The 24,751-nt window shown below is 47.4% G+C and overlaps 1 protein-coding gene across 1 annotated transcript in view; it reads right to left on the reverse strand.

The window, feature by feature from the left end:
* Positions 1 to 7,511: 7,511 nt before the first annotated feature.
* LOC105698717 (neural cell adhesion molecule 2) overlaps positions 7,512 to 24,751 on the reverse strand; it is a 54,082-nt gene continuing 36,842 nt past the window's right edge. Inside the window, exons 4-6 of the mRNA XM_012423189.1 lie at positions 10,778 to 10,933; positions 10,002 to 10,335; positions 7,512 to 8,307 (exon numbers count right to left, since the gene is read on the reverse strand). Coding sequence (XP_012278612.1) covers positions 8,159 to 8,307; positions 10,002 to 10,335; positions 10,778 to 10,933 — 639 coding nt within the window. The 3' untranslated portion in view covers positions 7,512 to 8,158. The remainder of the gene's footprint in view (positions 8,308 to 10,001; positions 10,336 to 10,777; positions 10,934 to 24,751) is intronic.

Consider the following 24,751-nt stretch of genomic DNA (forward strand, 5'->3'; position numbering starts at 1 on the left):
AATGTCCGAACTCCATAAAACGAAAGAAAATTCCCAAGGAATGAAATGGATAAATTTAGGACGTCGAGATCGCTTCAACCCTCGAAAAATCAAAGGTAAATACAGGTGCACGAAAATAATGAAACGAGGAAAATGAAAGATGAATTAATAAATAAATTCTGAGGGACATATCCGAAGTTTCTGAAATAAAGGAAATCCTGGAACGAAACAGACTTCATTCAGAATTTTAAGCTCTTCTCATCCTATTTATGCGTGCTTCGGTCGAATTGAATGCTATCATAAAAAATCGAAAATGACCGAATAAATAATTCCGGAAAAAACGTCCGAACTCCATGAAGCGAAATAAAATTCTCAAGGAATGAAATGGATAAATTTAGGGAGTCGAGGTCGCTTCAACCCCCGAGAAATCGAAGGTAAATACAGGGTCGCAATCGGAAGGGTCTGAAATAAAGGAAATCCTCGGGCAGTAATAAGTTGGCGACGAATAATACTTCGTTACAAAAGGGGGGCCCGTGAAATCGAGGCTGCGGCTTTGTCCCCAGTTTGGTCTCGAGACGCGAGGGTGCGGAAGGGGTGCGCTTTTCCGACGGGAAGGAAGGAAATAACGAAGAGAAAAAGGACGCAAGAGGAAGAGGAGGGCGCTTCGGCTCGAAATGAAGAATGGGGAAGCGGGATAAACGACGTCCCAATTATGATAAGCGTCCGCGCGAATCGAGCCGGGGAAGAGGAGTGCCGCCCCCCGCAGAGGCCGCCGCTCTTTATTCATTAACGGGCTCTTCCCTAAGTAAAGGAATAAAGATAAAGCGAAAGGAATCCACGAGAGGCCGACCTTCGAGTGCCGGGAAGTGTCTGAAGGAATAAAGCAGGCTTCTTCACCCCCGACGAGCCGACCGGGGGCGACTTCCACCCCCTCTTCGGGGTCGAAGCCCACCCTCTTCGGCCATCTCTCTCCGCCTCTCTTTCTCTGGAATTACTTATGGACCTGTCACCTGTGCACACACGCGAAGCGCGTATTTTGCATATCTCGCAGAGGCCGTGCCCCTTCGAAGCTCACGGCATGCGTCACCGACATTCTCGTGGCTATGGATCCGAGAAGAAAGGAATGGAGAGCAAATACCCCTACTCGAATCACACCTGACCCTTAAACGGATGTTAGGTCATTTTTACTCGATATCATCGTATCATAAATCTGCACTTCGCGTGCCCGATCTGGTATTTCCAGCATATTCCCGTGTAGGTAGTCGCGATTAATCGTAACAAGGAAAACTGGGATTTTGTATATTCAAGAGAGCCTTCATATTTCTTCCGCATATTCATGAGGACATTCAGGAAATTTTCCCTTAAATCCATATGTTGAGTTGAACTCGCATTTAACCCCACCGTGGGAATTATTATGGCGTTGGGTACCAATGTCGAGGGAAATGATATTAATCCCAGATATGAAAGCTCGATGTTTGCTGCCCTTCTTGGTGGAAAAGATGATCGAATGATCAGGATGATCGATGCCTCCACTTTCGAGCGTAATGACGATTCCACGAGTTTCGTGATTATTTTCGGGTTTAATTGGGCATTTCCTGGTGCCATGTTTACTGGGGGTGGGGATAATGTGTATTTATGTTTATTTGTACCTACTCGCGGAAGGGCTTCAAGTATCGATTAATTGCCTCGGAAGTAGGTGCAGGGCTCATTAAAGAACGAGCATCTGCCTCTGCCGACATATTGCATGCTCGCTTCTGGGTCCTTCCAGATATTTGATATTAATAGGATTTTGGGGATAATGGCGAGCCGATTATCGGCCGCCCTCCGCGTTCCACTTCCTACGAGGGATTACCGCGATCGTCTCCTTTTGTAATATTCCAAGGACTACGATGTCGGCACCGAAATCCTCCCTGACTCTCCTCGAACGGTTATGGACCTCCTGGGAGTCTGCTAATACGCGGCTTTCGATTATCACCAGCGATAACCTTATCAGCTCGAAGGACCCTTGGTTCGGATTTGACTCCAGATTTTTAAACGAGGTTTTACAATATTTTCCTGACATCCCTTAGATAAAGCATATCTATTTTACGTATTTATCTCTTAATGTAAAACCAAGGAAGAGACGTTCTTCGATCCGCGATCTCGATAACCTTATCTACCCTCCTCGGAGAACGCGAGAATTGGACCTGAATTTGGATTTATCATTTAAATGTTTTAATATATTTTTTTTTCGCGAATGTTGCTTAAGTGGTTTTTAGAAATGACGGGTTGTCTGTTTTACTTTTCGTCTGCCTCTTATTTAGTTTCGAGTACGAAGAGATATTCCGATCGGCGAAAATGGCGCGAAGCGTGGGCGACCAGAAAACCGCGCGGTGCATCCACCGGTCTCCGATGCACCTCGGCCACGAAATATAGAGTGGAATTTCCAATCTTGCAAGAGGCCCGGGTACCTGGAATTAACGCCGCGATATATTCCCGGCGTTATATTGGAAACCGATATTCATGAACGCCGCGCCTCGGCACTGAGAGCACGGGTTAGCGCTCCCACAAGCCTAACCCGACCTACTTGCCGGCGATTAAACATTGTACCGAATGATCGGGTCCGCCGAAAGATTCGATCCCGTATCGAAAGGAAAGTCTAATGTCATTAGAACGTCGATTTATATTCGGAAGTGGAGGAGAAACGAGGGGTAGGTCGAGCGCGCTCCGCGCAGCGCTCTCAGTCGCGGTCCAGCCGCCGGCGGGGAAGGACCTCTAGGGAAGAATCACCTCCATGCGGTATTTTTATTTCTCATTTCCCTTTATTCTTTCCCAGGTTGGCTTTAATAACCTCGATCGACGCGCACGCAGGAGAGGATTGCTTTTTGGCGGCTGTTTTTATTTTTCCCAGGGATTTTTCGTCTTTTCGCCCAGAGCACATTTTGTCGAAACATCGCTCCAGCGGGCAGTCATCGAATTTACACCTCGCTCGAGCGTTTACGCCCACCTCAAACGCGGCTACCGCAATCAAGCCGGTTTTTATCGCCCGCAAACGACGACGTCCGCCATGGTGGAAACCCGCCGAGTCGTCGTTTGATGCCCGCTTCAAAGCGAGCCGTGGTGCAACAAAAGCTGACCGGAATGCACGTCGACGAAACAGTCATTAGTCCTCGCTCTAAGTTTCAAGGCATTTCAAGTCGCAAGAGAATTCGCTGCCGATACCGTTTGCGGATCGGCAAAGGGCCGTTTCGACCTATTTATACCCTAGCCTTGTTAGGAAGTAGTTCTTATCGCGCGATTCCGCTCCCAGCTGATACCAGTAGCTCCGTCGAAGTCATTTCGGAGTCTCTCGAACACGGGACAATGAGCGGCCAGGGTGGAACTGTAGTCCTACTTTGAACAAACCTGCCGAGGGAAATCAGTCTTGGTCTTGCAAACGATAACCAGGACTGAAAGATCGATTCCGCGAGTCGGTAAAATTTCCCAACCGGCGGCAGACCTCTTTTGATAATATTTCACGTTTTACTTTCTACCTCCGACCTTTTGCCTCCGTTTTACCTTGATGTATGAAATATGTATTTCTTAAATATGTATAAAAAAATGTTTATCACCTTGGCCTAAGGACCTCGATTGTATAAAAGTTACACTTCTTTACGGTAGTTTAATATAAATTTATGGTTCTAAGCGAATTAATAATTTTTATTCGGACTGACTTTTGCGAATCGACTGCATAGATGCATCTCCACCGTGGCGAGACTCGTCCGTCATCGAAGACAAATTATTTTCCGGTTATTACATTATTGAGTTGCCACCTGTCGCCGACACAGGGACCTTTCAGAATGAATCCGTTTAGCGTTAATTCGCGCTACCGCGCGGCTCGTCCGCGTCCGCTCCGAAAATTCGACACATCCGCCGGGGCTCGGTCTCGTCTATGGAAAATTCGTATGAAACGGGAACGCTGGTTCCGCTCATGTCCATAAATGATGAGACTATTCTCCCGGAGGTACCAGAATTAATACCCCGTCGGCCGCACTAATTTCCGCATGTAAAGAAGTCCGCAGCAGCCTTTACATCCTATTTTCGTGGGCCAGCTCGGAGGAAAATTGGTTCTGCCCGGGATAATGTGCATTGTCTCCCCCAAAAGCCCTTAAATACCCTCTTGACGGAAAATTGGCGCAATGCCTCGGGAAAATGATTGGCTAACTGGCCTTTCGGTACACCCTCCTGAAAGACCCGGTTAATGCTCCATGCACTTTTAGCCCGCTGCAATTAATCCGGCTCCGCGTTAAGGCGAGGTCAAGGTTCCGCAATTGACACGATTATTATTTTTAGCCGGGATAATTCGGGGAAAACTCCGGAAAAGTTAACGCCTCGCCTGCGATCGGCCCCTCTTAATGGTGTCGAGGGTCGCTTTTTATCCTGGCAAAGCCTCGGTGCACGGCTTAACGAGTCAATAACGAGCCTTCCGGCGAAACTTCCCCCATAAGTCTTTTTCCGTCGCCGCGGAGGGTTTATCCTCGAGTGCGCCAGCTGCGGCCGCCGCAGCTTAAATCCGCAATATCCGCGAAGTCGCTTCCTCGTATCACCTGTTCGTGTTAATGAAATCCTCGCGGGGGGCGGCGCGTGGCTCGCGTGCAAAGTGCACCGGGGATGCAGCGGCTCGACTGCTGCCACGATGCCGATCACGCGTGCGGATTCGATCCGCGGCCAACCGTTTCGTCCCTTCCGCGGATCGGTGGCAAATGAATCCTGGAAAATACGTCTCTCGGCACGTAACATTAAATTCTCGGCCGGATCTCTCCTAAGCGCGTTAAATTACCGGAAAAAAGACGATGGCAAAAGTGCATCGCCAAGATCGGTCGTGAATTACTATCCTCCGAACTGAGTCTTCCCAATCGCTTGAAATCCAATCCCGTGAATGTGGAGGGCCTGAGCATATCTCCCAACACCAATTGAATTTCGATTTTAGTAAACAAAGGTCGAGGGAACATTTGTAAAGAAATTTGAAGGGTGGGATTTCATGGGTGACGGGATTTTACCCTAGGAGCGCCATGTGCAAGTGGTGAATTTTCACACTATTTGATGCACATTGAAAGGCTTGTCGACTTTTTTTTATTTTTTTATTTTTTTTCGGTGTACTTAGATTTTATAACGCGTCCTCGCCGGAAGTTTGGATTCTCGGCGTCGGGGGAGGATCTTTTATAGCGATTGCCATGGGAGGCGTCTGTGCGGATAAAAAAGAGCTCGGTAATTAAAGTGATTTGTCGGGGAAAAAGTTGCATCCCCGGAGTGCGGATGCTCGACGATAAAGGGTTCATTGGGACGTATTCTTGAGGGCGGGCTTCCCGCCGGTTTGCCCGGATTTTCGTGGGCTCTTTTCCTTTCTCGTTTGTCTGCTGCACTTTACCCGAAAGCATCGCGTGCCACGCATTGTACACGAGGGAACAATGCCGGTGCACCAGGCGGACCGAAAGTTGTCCGCAACCCGAATAACGAGTAGCGAAGGACCCGACGACGTACCCGAAACGAAGGCGCCTCCACCCGACGTCGAACAATCAGATTTCCCCACCGATGGTCCTGGGATTTCATTTAAAAATCCCGGATATCCATATTCGAGGTTCCTCGAGAAGCTGGATCTTTTTTAAGGACCCCCAGGTGGCGGGATGGAATTAAGAGTGGAATTAAATTTCCATCCCCCGAAGATAGTCTCGACCCCGTATCCCTTTGTGAAGGACGGGCCACTTCGCGATCTTTACGACGTCTGAGAGGAGATCCTTCGGAAGGACGCTATCCCAGGACACTCCGGTGATTCCACAGGATCTGAAAATTGGGCCGTCTAGGTGTAGTGCTCCTATTCCCATTCCGGGATAACGAGAGTGCTTCAACGAGGACACAAAAGCTCCCGGGAAGAGAGCTTTGTTGCACCGAGTCCTGTGTCTCCCTTGTTGCCGCCTAATCAACTCAAACTGTGCACTCGGGGTACTACTTGTATGCAATTCGCGTCTGGATTAATCGTCCCCTGCTTTTCCGCTTCTCTCTCTTCCCTCCTTTTTCCCCCTCCTCCTCGAAACGCGATTTATTACGGGAAAATGAATTTCTCTCTCCTGTGTCCGGGGAATAAGAATTAAATTCATTAACAGTAAGGGTTTATCTTGCTCGCTTTCTGCCTGGATTTTTAGCTCGACTTGTTAGGCTTTCCTTTGGAATTAAATTTAAATCCCATATCGGGTATCTTTACAGGGGGAAATGATTTTACCCCTTGCGAAACACGTCGTTGAAACGTCTACTCCAATATGGCGGTCGGTTCTCCAGAGAGCCTTCGCTGTCGTCAGACTTCAGGGGTTAAACTTTGTTAATTGCAACTTCGAGGCATCCTGCAGAGGCTTTGCGTCTATGGGGAGGAGTCCATTGCGTTGTCGGTCCTCGTAACCTGCTGGAAATGTGCCTCGTGTAGAAACTACCCCTTTCGACGAGTATGCCCGACTTAGAGTTCCGGCGATCGCGTTCGAGGAAACGATGGCGAATTTCCCTCCAAGGTGCTTCAAAGTACCCCGAAAAGGGTTATTCCCTCAGTAATCACGTGCTTTAATCCTAAAGTCACGTGAAAATCCACGAGAAATCATTGAAACCTCTAATCCATTTGAAGGAAATTATTAAAAATTAATGACAACGATAAAAATCATTAAGAACTGTTTTACATCGAGGTTATCTAGTCACAGAAATTGTAATATCGAACGTCACTTGTTGCTAAATCACCTCGTTTATCGAATGAAGTCACTAAAGATCGGTTATCAAAGAAGGATTTCGTTTAGAATGATTTCTGAGTGACTTGTCCATTGTTTAGGTTCCCTTTGCTTCTTGTTGCTGAATTTCAGAACGATGTGTGTAATTTTTTATTACATGTCGAATTTCTTGTAGGGTGCTTTGTCGGATTAGAGGCATTAAAAAATGATAAGGAGGCGAGTTTGTTAAAGAAATGGAATAAGTTGACGGAATTAGGTGGAGGTCCGTTCCATCAGCGGCGTCGGGGTTGTTGCGGCTCCCAACCTTGAAGTTCGGAGACCTCGAAGAAGAGAAGAAGAGGACTCAGGGGGAGGTGAAGATGTCGCTCGTGTCCGGGCTTCATTAAAGGAGTTAATGAACTAACTTTCGGGAATTTTCAAAGCCGATTGAGTACAAGGGGCTGTAATTAACGGCGCGGGGGCGATCAAACTGAACTAACTGCGAGCGAAACTGGATAAATAATGCTCCTTGACTTGCTGGGGGGGAAGTTTTCTCTCTCGGTGTATATTTACACGTTGACACTTAACTTGACTTACCGTCAGTGGATTTGAAAGTCCACCTGCGATTGCTCACAGCCTTCTGAAATTAACTGTCGAGTACAGGGTCCCTCAAAGGAAGTCTTTACTTTCCGAGTGCAGACCGAGGTCTCTGTAATTATGTCTAATTATATACATAGACATCTATTGATACCGATACACATCGAATGAGCACGTAATCGTATGGAAGAGTAGAATTACATTTTAACTATCCTCTCGAATTGATCGCACCGACTTTGAACCGCGTCCCATGATCGAAGAGGAACCACCGGTCAGGAACCAGGAACCTCCTGTTCCTCCTCCGGTTCCCTGGTTTCCCTGATTTTTTATACACGTGTTTTTACGCGGAAAAAGGAACCCCACCTCGAAATGAGTCTCGGGGGTCGCCTAGTGTGGAAGAACTTTCGGAATTCGGAGGGGCTCGACACTTTAGCTGTAACGCTGTAACTCTGTGCGATTAACTCGAAGGTACTGATCGTTAAATTCCTGATAACTAGCTTAAGTAGGTTGGACATCAAAGTTCAATTCTCCGAAGCGTTGTATCTTACAGGTTCTATGTACAGGGTCGAAATCGGGCGTTTCGACGGGCGTTTCAAAGAGCGTTTCAACGGGCGTTTCTTTCGCACCTTTCGGCATTCTCATCCGTGACGGATTTCCGGTCGGGACGCCTCTGGAGGAACTTGGGCGATTCCTGCGGAGAAATTCGAGGCCGGCCACCGGTGAGAGAAGATCCTGGACAGGAATTCCGTTTCCCAGGAGTCCCGGGAATTCCGGGAGTATCCCTGGAATTCGCATCGCCCCTGGACTCTTTTTTTTGGCTCCTTCGGCTTAACGGCGCTGCGTCGAGCTCACGGAAAACCTCCAAAATGTCCATTGGCTGGTCACGTGACCACCGTTGGGAAAAATTGGAATCTTTTCCGGAAAATTTCCAGCCCGAGGAGCGATGCACACAGCAGGGAAAGACTGCAGGATGCTCTCGACGAGGAGTTGTGCCGGTCACCCCCGTGCATCGCGGCTGGTTTCTCCTCCTCTGGAAAAAGAAATCATTTCTCCAATTAACACTTTATTAACGTCCTCACGGAGTAAGACCAATTGTTCTTTTCGGAGTAACTTCTTAAGGCACGGTAATCATTCTAACGATAATTTCCCACGTTACGAAAGGACCCCTTTGGGAAAGTGAAACGCTATTTCGTTTCTTTCCCGAGTTTGTATTCCAGTAACAATGGAATTTGCGTACGCGTGTTCGTTAGTGTTATTTCATTTAAAATTGTTGTCGTAATCGACGACTGTACTTTTGGTTTGACGAAGTCGGTGTAAACTCGCCGCTCGATATTATTGCTTTCCCGTCAAATATCAGTACCAAACGCGTAAGAGCGTTTCGTGACAGGAAGGTAAGAGTAATTAGTAAGTAGTTGCATCTAATAATTGTTTTGACGTAGAAGTTAAGAAGCCCTGAATTTGAAATTTCATTTTTCCGAGCAGCTCTCGCGGAAATTCGTCATCGAGGCACACTTCGAGGCCGGACATTTGGATAAACCGATTCTCCGTTTGACATTACCGAGATGGGCGAATCTCCGTCCCAAGTGGCAGGGAATTTCATTTCGAATACCTACTTAACCAGGCAATACATTTAATCAGCGAGGACAAAGTGTCCAGGGCTCGGGGCGCGTCTGAAAATTGGAATGCCGGGGAGAAATTACCACTTAAGCCATTGTCGGGCTTTTCCATCCAGAGCCGGAAATCAGGTTGGCCATTTAACCCGTGGCTAATCCTTTCTTTTCAGGAAGGATGCACGAATCGAGCTCGTTAGGTCGTGGCAAACAGGACGGCAAAACCCACGCTCTAAGCGATCGGATCGTTTGTCAAGGCAGAACAAACATGCCCGTGTACGAAGGGGGAAAAAGCGCGCTTTGTTTGAAAATGCACCGTGCGTAGAAGTCTCTTCATTTCATTAGACCTCTAAAGAGTTCTCTCCGCGTCATCCTCTTTTTTCTTCCTTTTTTCCCTCCTTTTTTATGCGACATTAGGAACGCCAAACGCCGCTCGTAGGGAAATTCCTTCTCTAGCTCCCGGTGGAGTTGCGAGGGGAGGGAAAAAAAAAAGAAAAGAAAAATAGGGAAAGCCGGAAAAAATGCTCAAAGTGCCTCGGTCGCTTCAAGTTTATGGACTGTAAAATTCCCGAACTCCCTCGTGCCGAGGGGAGTTACAGCATCGACCATGTCCCGCGGGTAACGAAGAAATTTAATCTCGCCTAAGAGCAAGCATCGACGTCTGTCGGCTATTTCTACCTCAAACTTATCGACCTGGGCATTGTCGAGCGAGTAAACCTCCAGCCTCGAAATCCCACGGAAAGATTAATGGAAAAGCGACCAGAATAAGCGGTTCGTGAAACACCGATTTGACGTCATGTCCGAATCGAGGAAGGCTCTTCGAGATTTTCCTGATCGACTTGCGAGCTATCGACCTCTTAAGTCGACCCTGGCCATCGAAAACCCCACTTTTCACTTGGTCTCGTCGACGTAAATGCTCGATTAGAAAATTCCGGGATTTTTTTATTGTCACCTGGGGTACGACATTCCCCAAAAATGGTAGCAGCAATTCGTGCCACGCGTGATTCGCGATCGCTGATTGCTCCTTGAGTAATCTCGTTTCGCCCTGATAAAAATGCCACATCAATCGGATTTTATAAAAATGCGAAAGGAATTTATATGCCTGTCGGTGTACCTTCTATCACGTGCACGACGATGTACGCCGACTTGGCGTTGCTGGGCGAACAGGTGTAGTTCCCTGCGTGGCTCAACTTGGTCCTGTTGATCAGCAAGGTGGACCCGGTCTTGCTGAGGTCCACCTTCAGACCAGGCTCCGCGTTGTAATTGATCATGGTGCCGTTTCGGTACCAAAACACATAAAGCGGCGGTTCCGTCGAGGACTTCAGCTGACAATCCAGACGCAAGCTGGACCCTTGTTTGATGTGCCGATCGGGCGCACCTGGGATCACGGAGTAGGCCTCCGTGATGTTAAGACGCACGTACTTGTGGCGAGGAGGCACCGAGGAGATCTGCAAGGAGCACGTTTCAGAACCTTAACAATGAGTCCTCTAATTAGAGGTTCCACCTGCAAGAGTACACCCAAGATCGCTTCGCTTCGGACATCTCTTTATAGGAAACCCTGGGCCCTCAATTTATCGCCACCAGGGTACTTGGGTTTAAGTAAAGCTCCGCAAACGCGGCATTGTTTGCTCCCGTCGATTGGACGAGCAAGACAAGGCCTGGGACTTTTTCTTCCTCCCTTGCATCTCATGAAAACGAGGAAAGACAGCTCTTCGAGAGGAGCGTCGCGACGTAGGACTTGAAAGCCGCTTCGAAGCGTCCTCATAGTCGGAAATGAGGGATCTTGGATTTTCAAAGGTACCATCCGTGGATCGAGAGAAGATCTCGCCACGGAGCGAGTTTCCTGCCCTCTATACTTATCCAGGATGAAATTAATACAGTAATTCTCACCTGACACTCGTAGAGCCCCGCGTCGCCGTAGTCCACCCACTTGATGCGCAGAGATCTCTCGGGATCGGCAGGGTTGATCTCAAATCGCGAATCCGTCGAGTGCGTCGTGGTGCCGACGGTCAAAAGCTGATTGTCCTTCTTCCTGACCCAGGTGATCTTGAAAAAAAAAGAAAGAAAAATTTTAAACCGTTAAAAATGGAGAAAATAAGGAGAAGATGAGAGAACGCCCCAGGGGTGCACTGGGGGGGTAGAGAAGTGCAGTCGAGTTCTGCACTTCGGGTATTTTTTCAGGTATTTCTGCACGGTCATATTCTCCTAGCTTGCGGTGTCAGGGCCGAAAGTTAGTCAACTTTCAAAGCAACCGGGCTCGATATTTCCAGGCGAGATGGATCCACCCCTTTCGCGTTCGGCCATTCGAGGCCTTCTTGGCCGTCACCCTCTCGTCGTGGCGTCATGTAAAAGCATCGTTTAAGTTGCGACCCCTCTCGCACCGTTTCCTTTAGGCATGTGTGCAAGCCCTAGTTACTCACACCCCCGCGACGGCCTACTTTTCGATTCCGGGCTTTTCTTTTCGCTAAGCAACCCCCTGCGAAACGCCTTTCCCAGGGCTCGTTGCTGCGGAAATGACCGCTTATGAAACCACCTCGATCATCCACGGAGAAAGCTCGGTGACCTCGACGAGAGGGACCCTGGAGATCGAGAATAAATACATCCCTTCTCCTGCATCCAGGATGCAAGGAGCCTAACGCGTTCCCTTGGCGAATTTGCGGAAAATTGAGAAGAAATCGGGGGACAGGGGATGTTCTCGTCGAAAGCAAAAACTCCCCTTCGAAACTTGACAAGACTCCTTTACCGATTTCCACCCCTTCCTTCAACCCTCGGCAAATTTCTACGTTGCAGAAAATTCAGACGAAATAATGGAAGGATCGGGGATGCTCTTCCAAGACCTTGTTCATCTCCAGGTCGAGAGTAATTTCACCCCTTCCGTTCCTTCCGGGACGCGAGGTACTAACGCCACGTCCCCTGGCGAATTTCCGCGTAGGAGAAAATCGAGAAAAAATCGAGGGATCGAGGATATCCTTGGGGGACCCGGCCAGGATGGAAACTGGGGCCAACATCCGGTAGGTTAGGTCCTCGAATGAAATAAAAAATAAAATCCCAAGTTCCCTAGGACCCTCCTAGGCTCGGAGGCTGGGTCCTCTCGAGGACCTGTCTCCTGGATTACTTGGGAAAGTAGCCCGGGACCGCGGCCTCGCGAATGGGAGATTAATAATAACTTTCTGGAGCACTCGCGAAGAAGTGCAATTGCACGCCTTAGCCCCCCGCCTCGGGCTCCTCGATATTAAAGTTACCGGCGCGACGCTCCTGCGTCGCGGCGTCCACTTTTGAAGGATGCGCGAGACCCCCCGCGAGGGAGCTTTATCCTTCCCGCCTCCGGGTCCTCCCTGGCCCCCTTTTCCCACTGGAATCCTTTCCATTGTCACTGGCAGTCGGTGTGGCCGCTTGTTTGCCCTTCCTTTACTTAGGAGGAAATCTCTTGGCCAAGTGCACTCGCGTAAACTGCACTTCGCGTCGAGTGCCACTTGGACGAGGCCACGTGCGCGAGCCAATGAGGGGTGAGTATCTAAACGTCTTGTAGGATTAAAATTAAGTAAAGAATTGGGATCCCTTTTCCAGAGTAATCGAGAAGTAAGAGGGGATTCGCGGATCTCGACTTTCCGGGTAACAGGACATTTTATTCATATTTTGTTTATGAAACCGATGTTGTCACTTGAATTAAACTGTCAAAGGACCTAATGGCCTGTTTTGATTAGGACCTGATGATCGATTGACGATTTGGGTTTGGACGATGACTGACGCATCAGGGCAGGGTCTATTTTTTTTTCTTCTTTTTTATCAAGCCATCATGGCCGTTCAAGCCATTCATCGCCGCAGAGCTTGCTGGACTAAGTAGCTTTATCTCTAAACGTCTTGTAGAATTAAAATTAGACGATAAAGCAAAGTTCTCCTTCCACAATAATCGGGAGGAGGAAAGGGAGTCGCGAATCTCGTCTTCCTGGGTCGCAGGGAATTTTTTTTTCCATTTTCTTGTTTCTTCTTTCGGAGATCGTTGTTATCACCAGAAATTGTCACGGTGCCGTTGAAGCAACCCATCATCGTTCGCGTTTTGATTCTCTTGCTCGGCCTTGTTACGCACCAGGGCCGGGAACGTAGTTCCTCCACCAGGGGCCGTAGTTGGGCCATTAATCATGGCACGTGTGAACGCGCGATAGGACGATAACACTGGCACGCCATTTAATTAATGTTGTCTCGCCCCTGGAAAAAGAATGGCTCCCAATTGCGGGGGAATTTATCGGAAAATGAAAACGGATGCGGCGCCGATCGCAGCATCCGGACCGAGTCCGAATGCTCGGAGATGGGCCCAGAAGTCGTTCGTCAAATCGACGCCCGGAATATCGAGGAAACACCTGACGATTTCTCCCCTGCTGGGGAAATAGTCTAAACCCCCGCACTTATCGTTATGAAAGCCTGCCCGGAGTTTGCGGTCACCGGATATTCCCTGGGATCTTCCTTCGGGGACTTCTCTCTTGTTGGCTCTTGGAAAACACTGCAACTTTTCCCGCAAAGGATGGGGCGAACCATTTTCCAAACTCCCCGGTTATGTCCCGCCGTCGCCTCGTTATCAGAGATTGGATGTGGATTGTTCCCCGTGTTCCTGTCGGATTACCAACGAATTATGTCAATGGCGCCCGGACATTTGTTCCAGGGTCCTAAAGTAACACCTACACGCCAACAATGGCGCTGCACGCCACGGAGTTCAATAAATACCTTTATTCACGTATGTACTAGCCGATACTGCCCGTAAACCGAGTAGCACCAGTAAAGTTGTACTGTAAAGCGGAGGTGCACCGTAAAACCGTGAGTGCACTAAATCGAGACCCCTGAAAAGAATTCCTGTCGGTACGTCATTAAAATGGCCCCTCTCTTTCCCCGGGGTCCGCCAATAATCAGTGTTCCGGTACCCTTGCGACAGTTTTTCACTATTATTTCCCCGCTTCGTTATCGAATTTCTCTTCCAGAAGTGCACCGACTCTCAAATTCCGACGTCTAACGATAAATCAATATTTCCCGAGCCTTGTGATATTTTTTTATTCATTATCTACGCCCTTCGGGTTGTTATATTTTTTCTCGCAGGATGCGCTGAATTTCAAGTCGCGATATTCAATGACAAATTAATATCCCCGGAACTTTGCGATATGTTTTTAATTATTATCTCATGACTGCACGGTTGAATTTTTCTTATAATCATAAATCAGTATTTCGTGACCCTTGCGATATTTTTGAATAGTTATCGGTATCCTTTGAATTGTCGAATTTTTTTCCCTGGATTCTGAGGATGTCCTGGCTCTCGAATTACGACGTTTAACTATAAATCGGTACTTCCTGATCGTTACAAATTTTTTCAATTAATTATTTCAATCTTTAGACGCGTTGTTGAATTTTTCTCGGGTGCTCCAATTCTCGAGCAGCGGGTTCTGACTGTTTTTAAACTGCAGATAAATTTCGCACTATTTTCTCTCGATTAGAGAGTTTTAAGCGGCTGGGAAAATCAGCGGATCGGGCGTCTTGGAACCTCCAAGCGGATGAATAACACGAAGAGAGCAGGGGAAACGATTTACCCTGGCAAGGTAAATCGCAGCCAAGCGCATAAAGGAGCTCTCCTCTTTAAAACCCGGGAGCATCTTCGTCCGTTGTTCCCTTGGTTTCTATTTCGTAAACCAGCCCCGACGAGAAACTCCTCGGGATCTTCAAGGAGGAAAATTCAATACCGCCTGCAACCCGGCTCTGCATCCCATCGCTTCAAGTGTTCGATATTCAAAGAAGAAAAATAATTCCAAAAGAAATGAAAAAGATCTGTACTACGTGATAACCGAGATAAGAGTTCCGATCCATTTCTTATGAACACCTTAAGTCGTGAAGTCCTCGAAAAAGATCCGTAAAATCCTCGAAAAAAAAAAAATGAAAATGAGATCCTTGAAAAAATCCAGGAAATCCGCGAAATCCGCGAAATCTTCGAAAACTTGAAAATCTTTGAAATCTTTAAAGTATTCAAAATCTTCAAAATCGTCGAAATCATCAAAATCTTCAAAATTTTTTAAATCTTCAAAATCTTCGAAATCTTCAAAATCTTCAAAATCTTCAAAATCTTCAAAATCATAAAAATCCTCAAAATCTTCAAAATCTTCAAAATCTTCAAAATCTTCAAAATCTTCAAAATCATAAAAATCCTCAAAATCCTCAAAATCTTCAAAATCTTCAAAATCATAAAAATCCTCAAAATCTTCAAAATCTTCAAAATCTTTAAAATCTTCAAAATCTTCGAAATCCTCCGTAAAATCCTCGAAAAAAAAAATGAAAATGAGATCCTTGAAAAAATCCAGGAAATCCGCGAAATCCGCGAAATCTTTAAAGTATTCAAAATCTTCAAAATCGTCGAAATCATCAAAATCTTCAAAATTTTTTAAATCTTCAAAATCTTCAAAATCTTCGAAATCTTCAAAATCTTCAAAATCTTCAAAATCTTCAAAATCATAAAAATCCTCAAAATCTTCAAAATTTTCAAAATCTTCAAAATCATAAAAATCCTCAAAATCCAGGGAATCGCGAGCGAGTGGTTTCTGATGCCAATGACGTGTTGTTCGATCACGACGCGGATAAAAAGTGCGTGAAGCAGTCTTTAGCGATTGGTTCCCGAGGGTAAGAGTGGTCGACTTCGGGATCGATTGTTTATTAGGCCGGGGGCCGGAGTTTTATCGTTCCAACCGAGGACGATGCATTCGACTCGCGTGCACCGGGGGTTCCCGGTCCCGTAATTCACGCATACATACGCAAATCATAAGGCACGACCTCCGTCGGCTCCAAGGGAAGAGCCAATCGGGGCCGTGCGCGCCAACGGAATAGACGTGGAAAAGCAAACCGGTGGCGGTGCATATACGTGACATGAATAAAACAACCCCCCGCGAAGGGGTTGCGCTCACGTCGGGGGCATACCGATTGTCCGACACCGCGTGATCCCGATCTCGTCCCAGACTCGTCGGAAACCCCTTGCACTCGTAATTGCATCCTGTATGACTCTTCGCCGACTTTTCCGGATTTTCCGCACTTTCGCAGGTGGAACCGACGTCTAAGGGGAGAATAGTCGCTCCCAGGACGCGCATTCATGAGACATCCTTCCAGAAGACAGGACAGAGAAGGGAAGTCGTAAATTGTGGAGGCGCAGTCGATGCACTTCAGGGGGCCTTTTGTCGTTTCCCTTAATTTTTATTAAAGGTCTGCCCAGCGGCGGCTCGACGCTTTTACGAGGTTCCCTCCTTAATGGAGTTTTAAGAGGCCGACTTGGCGCGTGTCGACTTCGCTCTTCTCCCTCTGGGCCACCGCAGGAAATGCGTAAAGAAGCGCCTTGGTTGTTTAAATCGGTAATGCTTGTTTCCAGTCCGGAGTCTGTAATTTCGGAGGGGTGTAGGATTCCCGAAATTTTAGCCTATCTGAAAATAATTTTTATTCACCTACGAATCATTTGATAATGTCAATATCGAGGCTCTATAAACATCTGCATCTCCTTACAGCTCCATTTTAGACAACCGAAATTAAATACATTTCTCCTCCGTAGAAGCCACTTTCATATCGCCTTAAAGTCTGCGCCTGAAATTTCTGCGCGTCTGGGACTCTTCAGAAACCACTTGCATATCGCCTTAAGGGTGGAAATTCTGGGTGGGAAATTTCTGCGCCCGGGACTCCTCAGAAGCCACTTTCTTAAGGTCTAGAACTCAATGTCCTGGATGGAAAATTTCTGCGCCCGGGACTCCGCAGGGCGGTCCCGTGGACCGGGCGGGAATCGCGCCAAGGGAACGCAGCCGAGGTCCCATTGTCGGTAGGACGGATAACGAGGTACGGGAGCATTCAGAGACTCCGAGGGCCATAACTGGTGAGCGGATTGCCGCGGTTAATTCCGGACCCTGGCCGAGTAAACCCGGACAAACGGACGGCCGACGTCGGTCGGACGGCCGACGTCGGTCGGACGGGCGTCCGATGGACGACGGACGTCGTCGCCCTGTACGCCCCAAATCAAGGCCCAGGACGGTCCATGGATCGCTAAATCCCATTTACAATTTCTCCCAGCTTCCTCAACCTTCCCTCGATAAGTCCATTCGCTATCCCCTCGAGATTTCCTCATCTCCGAATTTTCATCTCCGACAAATCTGCACACGCAGGAAAATGTCTTTTTTTCCCGCGACGAGTTGTTTCTTCTCCTTTGGTGAACGATGCTCCAAGTTTACGGTGAAACTTAATTAACTAAAATATTGTATAAAATTGAAAAAATAATTTAACCAAAACATCAAGCGAGGCAAATGAGTTCGGTTTTCAGAAATTAACGAAATGCAGTCAATCGAACGATCTAGGTACATGAACCGAATTTTTCTTTTTTTTTCCCACGACGAGTCGTTTCTTCTCCATTGGTGAACGATGCTCCAAGTTTACGGTGAAACTTAATTAACTAACATATTGTATAAAATTGAAAAAACAATTTAACTAAAATATTGTATAAAATTGAAAAAACAATTTAACTAAAATATTGTATAAAATTGAAAAAACAATTTAACCAAAACATCGAGCGAGGCAAATGAGTTCGGTCTCTGAAATTAACGAAATGCAGTCAATCGAACGATCTAGGTACATGAACCGAATTTGTCTTTTTTTTTCCCACGACGAGTCGTTTCTTCTCCGTTGGTGAACGATGCTCCAAGTTTACGGTGAATTATTTAGAGGCGCGTAGTGCGCGTCGAGAGCCGTTTTCGAGCTGAACGTCAAGGGTGCCTTTTATTGCCGTGGACCATCTCGCCTTCCTGCGACGAGAGTTTTTACCTTTATTGCACTCGGCCGCTCTCCTCTCCGTTTAAAGAATGCTCGTCCCTCTCAAGAGCTCCGGCTAGGAATGAAATGAAACTTCGGTGGAGGCCGGCCATCACGAAATGAGGGAAGCCGGATATCATTCTTATCTTATCCACACATGTACCCAGTATTAAAGCTGTCGAATATACCTACATCGTCTCTCTAAATTCCCTATAAATATACAATGAACTCTAGACAATAATATCCCACCCGATCATAGAATCTCTATTGCCCCGGTGAGTTGATAATTTCTTCTCTATCGATATCACAACAACGTCTTCGATAATTGGATGTCAATCAAAATATGACAGCTCGACGCCACGTGTCAAACTTTCAGACGATTCTCTCCAATATCCTCGAAAAAGAGTGTCTTACTCGAAACAATTGATTTCAGGAGGGGTTTCACTCCACCTTAAAATCGGCCGTAGGAGGGTCTCGAATCTGCATTTTACGCGTCCCTCCCCCGCGACGATTATCCGACTTACTAGGCAATGCCGTGAGTTTGCGGTGCATTACTCGAGCCGAGCTCGACAACTAAACGTCAGGGACGTCTTTTATTACAGCGGAGCCATCTCCTTCCTCTACGAGTTCTCGGTTTTATTGCAATTGCTCGTTTTCCCCCCGAGTGTGGCGGGGAAGAATTGCGCGACACTCGAGCGATCCTCTCGACAGGGAAATCCGCGTGCGGGTCGAACGCGTCTTTTTCGACGATTTCCCCGCAGGGTGGGAGGGGTGGGAGGGAATTTCCATTACCGGGTGCTTCGCGGAAAATGCCCGGCGTATTAGTGGATAATTTTCAAAGCGATCGTCTGCGGGAAAAAGGGGCTGAAAAATGAGATTTGCGAACGGTCCCACTAAACGCGGCTTCCGCGTGCGGAACGGGAATAGGGAGAGCGATGTGTCGGCAAATTTCGACGTAATGGCCGCCCGATCCTCGATCTCTCCGCCGCGATGAATGCGGTTCTCGCCGGAGAATAAGCAAACAGTCGATATTGCATCGGGTAGACGGATGAAATTTCCCGGAGGCAGGCCTCCGCTCTTGGACGATCGGTTTCCCTCCTTTCCTCTCTCCCTCTCTCGTAATCCCGGTAGCCATTCTCGGATTCTTTTACGCCGCCTGTCGGGCGCGAGCTGCGGAATTGAAATTCCGGACGTGGTTCCCACCGTGGTCGAGAACTAACCTCCAAGAGCGATACTATTCCTCGCGCTAGGGGAGGATGAACCCTCCGGTCGCCTTCCCGACGAAAAACCGAGCACCCGAGATAAAGTCTAATTTGTGGGGAGAAATCCAGCTTTTTTTCGATTCGGGGACGTTATTCTCTTAAAATCAATCCATTTTTAGTGATGGGTTTGGCGAATTTTATGGTATCTTGGTACCTTCGAGTAGTAATGCATTTGCGTGTATATGCATCCGGGATAAAGTCTAATTTGCGAGGAGAAATCCAGCCTTTTTTCGATTCGGGGACGTTATTCTCTTGAAATGGGACAATTTTTATTAACGCGTTTGGCGGATTGTATGGCACCTGTGCGTAGTAATGGATCTTTTTATGTGCACATCGTGCTATTCTCTATGATAACCCCGCGTATGGTGAAGTTTAACGAGTCAATCGGAGACCGCCATTTTCACGGGTCCTCCCGTATCCGGAATCGAATTTACATTTGTCTCCTGTTACTCGAGGCTCGATTTGTGACACATGAACAGCCAATAGTTAGTCCAGGTCGCGTAGAGCCGTTTACCCACGTAGCGACAAAATCGGTGCCGTCTCCGGTTCCGGCCTCGGTGGTTTTGGCAGTTTTCACACGAACCGGCATTACCGGTGATCAGTTCGATTTTCCCGCCAGAGAGACATCCCTACAGAGACAGAAATACCGAGCGAGGAATTTACCCCAGAGGATGCAACAATTCATCATACAATAACCCTCAGTGTCATCAATTTATATAATGAAAAGCGGTTTTATCGATACGCTACGTACTGCCTACGCAAGTGGCTCAAGTGACACCCAAATTCATTCTGGCTTGCTCATTGTTCACTCCACTCGATCTCGCAGAAATCCATACATGAAGTGTTGGAGGTTAGGTTAGGCTTAAGTATACACGTGGCTCTTTGCCCGCCAGATCAAATCAGACGTGGATCAGGTCAGATCCGATTATGTGGTTTATTTCATTTGGATTTGGTCTGACCTGAATGGATCCGATCAGCTGCGTGTAGATTAGGTTAGGTTAGGTTAGGTTAGGTTAGGTTAGGTTACTCGAGGACCACGTGTTATTACGAAAGCACCACGTTGGTTGCTGTGGCTTTGGATCCTAGCAGACAGTCTCGTGTGGATTTTTCTGATGCGACTCCGTCTGCTGCGCCGGAGTTCGGCCAGACAGTCTGGCGTCACGTCATGCTTCCAAACCATGCACCTACGATATTACGTTCATTGAACACCCCGGAGAAGAGTCATAAATGCGTTCCATTATTATCGGGACTCCTCGGATCGACAGTCGCGAGTGACGAGTCCGACTTATGGTCGGGGCTTCTTAATTGGAAGAAAGTGGGACTAGTTTCGAACTGTCCATCGTAGAGAGTACGGATCTCGATTCCTGAATCGAAATCCGATTACCGGAGGAGTGGTTCCCACGGGATCCTGGACGTCTCGCCGTGTCTCCGCGTTCCACCCGACCCCATGGTCAGGTATCCTATATGCACCCCCCGTAACTTCCTCCACCCCTCAATCCGCTCTCGACCCATGTCTGCACAACTTCCGTGTGCAAGTATCAGCTTCCCTTGCTCCCGCGACACAGTTCCCGAAGAGTGTCCACCCTGAGTCTCGATCTTGCTCTTTGACTTCGAGATTCCTCATCCGCTTCCAGAAATCCTCGCGTTTCCCAGGCTACTACGGAATCTTCCATCTAAATTTTCCCAGACGTAAATAGAAGTCCCATTGCTGCTCCAATTTACTTAAAGCATCTCTGACATTTCCTCCCAGAGGGGGAAATTTTAATGAATGATCATTTATAACATATTACATACACCTGTAATTTCATTGGAACATCTCTGATATTCCCTAACAGAAAGTGAAACGTTAGTAAACCATCATTTGTAGCACATTACACACAGTACAGGCACCACAGAGTGTGTATCGTGTGCACCGATGGGATTTTAGAGGCCAGCTTCGGCCATCTCTTCGGCATGACCTCCTCCTATGTACTCGAGGTGATAGGTTGCACCTCACATAAGTAGAATATAAATTCCACCCGGTTTTCTTCCACTTCCTCCTTGTATTCGACTACCCGCTGTCACGCTGGGGCAACCCAGGTGCACACAGGTGCATTACCGGTGTTACATGGTCGTATCCTTCCCGCCACCCAGGAACTCGAAAGAGGGTCGAGGACCTCTAGCAAAAGATCTCTCGATCTCTCGATCGCAGGGGATCGTAAATCATTCGGGAGCGTCTCGCCGTGGACGCCCTTACCTCGCCATATCGATATCTCGCGGCGAATTATTGACTTGCAAATTTCTGCCGTTTCGGAGGCAACTCTGCAGGCCCGATGCTCCTCCATTATCGGCGTCCATTTTACATATTCATGCTTGGATTCTTTCTTTTGCATCCCCGCGCCTCTTCGAGCCCCTCGGACCTCCTGGTGTCTGGCAAATCCCTCGGGATCTCGAGATTTCCAGGATCCTCGTAATTCTATCCGAGGTACATCCTTCCGTTATTTCGCGAAGCCGTATCCGCGATATCCACGATCACGTCGACCATTCCTAATCCGAAGGACTCAATGATCCGGGAACATCCTGGGGGAGATAAATCCAGGGATACGGCCCAAAGGCAAGGAAGCCTCGGAACAAGGAATTGCTCGCGAGAAAGGACGAGCGCCCTGCTTTCTGGATCCTGATCGTGGGGGTGAAAAATAGGAGGTTTAGCCGTTATGCTCAGGATTACTCCGCGTTATTACCGGCGCTTATTAGAGGCGCTTTGATCCTTCCTGAGGAATCGGCCAGGAACTCGTCACAATTAAGTCCGACCTTCGCTCCGAGGTCTTCGGCCCAGAAGAGGGGTCTCTCGTCCTTTGCGGAATGCCGGGACACGGAGATATCCAGGGATTTCCGACGATTTCCGACGTATCCTGGATCCTTGAGCGATCGATCGCACTCCTGATTCGAGACGTCTTCCCATCGAGAGCATTCCGAGACGAGGAGGTGGAATGTACGGAGAGGGATGCTGGAAGTCCTGGAACGCTGGAATGGAATCCGATCTCGTTATCCAAATAAAAGGACGTGCTTTCGGGATTTTTCACATCGAGTCCTGCTCCTGGCGACTCGTGGAAAACGAGAGTCGAGCCGCTGCAAGGACTTACTCCTTGCTCCTCTGATCTCTCATGATTGCTTCTAATAGAACAGAAGAAGCATTGGAACTCTCGGCAAAGGACGACATTGCCAAAGCTCTCCTCTAATTGTCCTAAAATCCAAAAACACCTGCAATTACGTCAAACCCAGATGTACCTATAAGAGAGGTTCCTTCGGAGAAAGTGCTCGGTGAATTAAAAAAATTAATTTCCTCTCTTTCGTCCTCCATCCTGAAAATCATTCTTCTCTCCGGAGGACATCTGTAAATCCGGCTGGCCCGTTAATGCTCTATGTAACATTTTAAATCTGGAAGTATATTATTTTTTATTATATCCGAATTGATTTTCTGGTCGCGCAGGTGGACGTCTTTTTTCACCTGCAATTACGGTCGCCAATCAGGGCGCAAAGCCTGCTTTGAATGTCGCGGGATTTGGGGGAAAAGTCATTGTCCGAAGGGTCCTATTGTTGGGGCAGTGTCGAGGACGCCTTGCTACCGACGGCAGGACATGGGGCGACGTTTTGGCAGGACAATCGAAGTCGCGATTGTAACAAGTGCTTTGTCCTTCCCTAACGCGTCGAGGGGATGAAGACACCCTTTAACGACGACACGCGCCGGTCCTTTCGATTTCCCCACTCGTGCGTTAAGGGACCTGAAGTCGTTGAAGATAATGGCTCGTCCTTCGCCGGGTTTGGAGGATCCTTGCGAGGTCCTGCCGATATTGCCCCAGGACACGCCTCACCTTTATTGCCCTGGGCTCTTACTTTCAGGACTGTCGTCGGTGCTGCCGTCCAATTAATATACAGCGGAATCCCTTTTTTCTTTAACTTTCGATAGGCCTTATCGAAAGCTGACGGATCAGCTCCAGAAAATAGGAATTACTCCACGTCCTTCTTATGACATAATTCTAATTACACCTCCTTTGATATTCCACCGCCTCGATCCGAGTCGAATTAATCTCAGCCTATTTTAACCCAACCCCTTATCCTGGAATTTCAAGTCCAAATTGAATTTCGTTAATAGTCCATATTAAACTTTTGTACTGAACTGATAATCTTCATACGTGCAAACATGAAGCTAATATGGGGTGAAGATTTTTCCTCCAGGTTTCTAGGGAATTTTGCATACTTTTTTTATTGATTTTTCAGCGTAAATTAGGACGCGTTACCCTGTGTTGAATATCGAGAGGTATTTCGAGAATCACCCTATAACATATCCCGGTAGATCATAAATCCGTCATAAAAGCCGCGCGTTCCGTCCAGAAATTTATCTCCTCCGTCGAGGTGTGCTTCCGCAGCAATGGGAGCGATATCCCGGTGCGGAATTTAATCAAGTTAAGCACACGGCAAAGCTACATTCTGGGCCATATGTAATTAGATTATTTTTTCATCTGGCAGATTTAACGCAGTAGGTGCGCGCTCCTAGGGACGTATCTCTCGGAGATGGTTCTCGGTTTGGATTTCGGTACACTGGAAGGTACTCCAGAATATCCGTAGGAACCCCACGGCGGGGCAATTTAAACGAAAGAATTAAAATGCATTTCCTTACGTTCACCCTTTCCAACTGCCCCGGACAAAGTTAATCCATCTCGGCCCGGTGAGAGATTCGCTAATTAAACAGGACGGTGCGCAATGGAGATGTCGGGGGAGGATTATTCTCCTGTCGGTAAAACCGAATCGTTGAATCAACCAGGGGGAAATTATTTACGGTGCGTCTACAACACACTTCATGTCGCGCGGTTTGCGAGTATTAACTGTCGGGCTGAAATTGAACAAATCACGGCCGGGACGTACCCATATTTTTGACGAAAAATTAATTAGTTTCATTAATGCTCGTTACGTCACTCCGGATAGAATCGCGAAAACCCTCGGAAATAAATGAATCATTACGGGATTTAGCGAGGTCGGCCCTTCCGGGGATTCGATCGATCCGTATCCCGGCTCGAGCGAGCGGATAAATAAATAAATCCTCGGTTTTTCCCTCCATTTCGGAGCAGAATTTAATTTAGCGACGGAAAATCATCCAGCTGCTGGATCCGTGTTCCCGGGAACCCTTTCCATACCTCGAGCTTGATTAATATTTAATGCGAAGAGCTGGCGAGTGCGGAAAATTCCGTGGAAAAAAAAGAAATCGGTACCGGGTCGCCTGGAAGTGGATTTTCTAAGTCAGAGAGAATTATTCGAGATTGTTAATAGTTTTAATTGAGATTTGCGGATTAGCGGCTTATCATAACGTAGAGTCAAAGTACCCGTCGCGGGGACATTTGTCACAAGTGTCAGCTGTTGTTTTTTCGGTGGCTGTACTTAATAACGATATTTATATTGCTCAGATATCTTTGAGCAAGCTTGACGAAAAATTGTCTGATAAGAGCTGTCACCTAATCGTTTGGGCTCGTTCGTTTGACTCGATGTCAAGGCCTTAATTAACTGCTGTCAGTGTTACACGTGTTTGTCAAATGAATGCAGTTGTAATAAGAGTCAACTCTGACTGGAATAATTTTATCCGATACAAGTAAATAAAGTTTTCACGGTACGTGACTAAATTTTATTCCTGAGATTACAAGTACAAGATACATTTTCGTATTAATATTTCGGAGTAAAAAATTCTCCGCTAAGAATTGTTACAATTGAACCTAGTCTTTATTAACGTGTCATAAGATGGATTTTAAAGCGCCAAGTATGACGGTAAATT

The sequence above is a fragment of the Orussus abietinus genome, unplaced genomic scaffold (genome assembly GCF_000612105.2).
Source record: "Orussus abietinus isolate OABI.00-Male unplaced genomic scaffold, Oabi_2.0 scaffold12, whole genome shotgun sequence".
Taxonomy (NCBI): Eukaryota; Metazoa; Arthropoda; class Insecta; order Hymenoptera; family Orussidae; genus Orussus; species Orussus abietinus.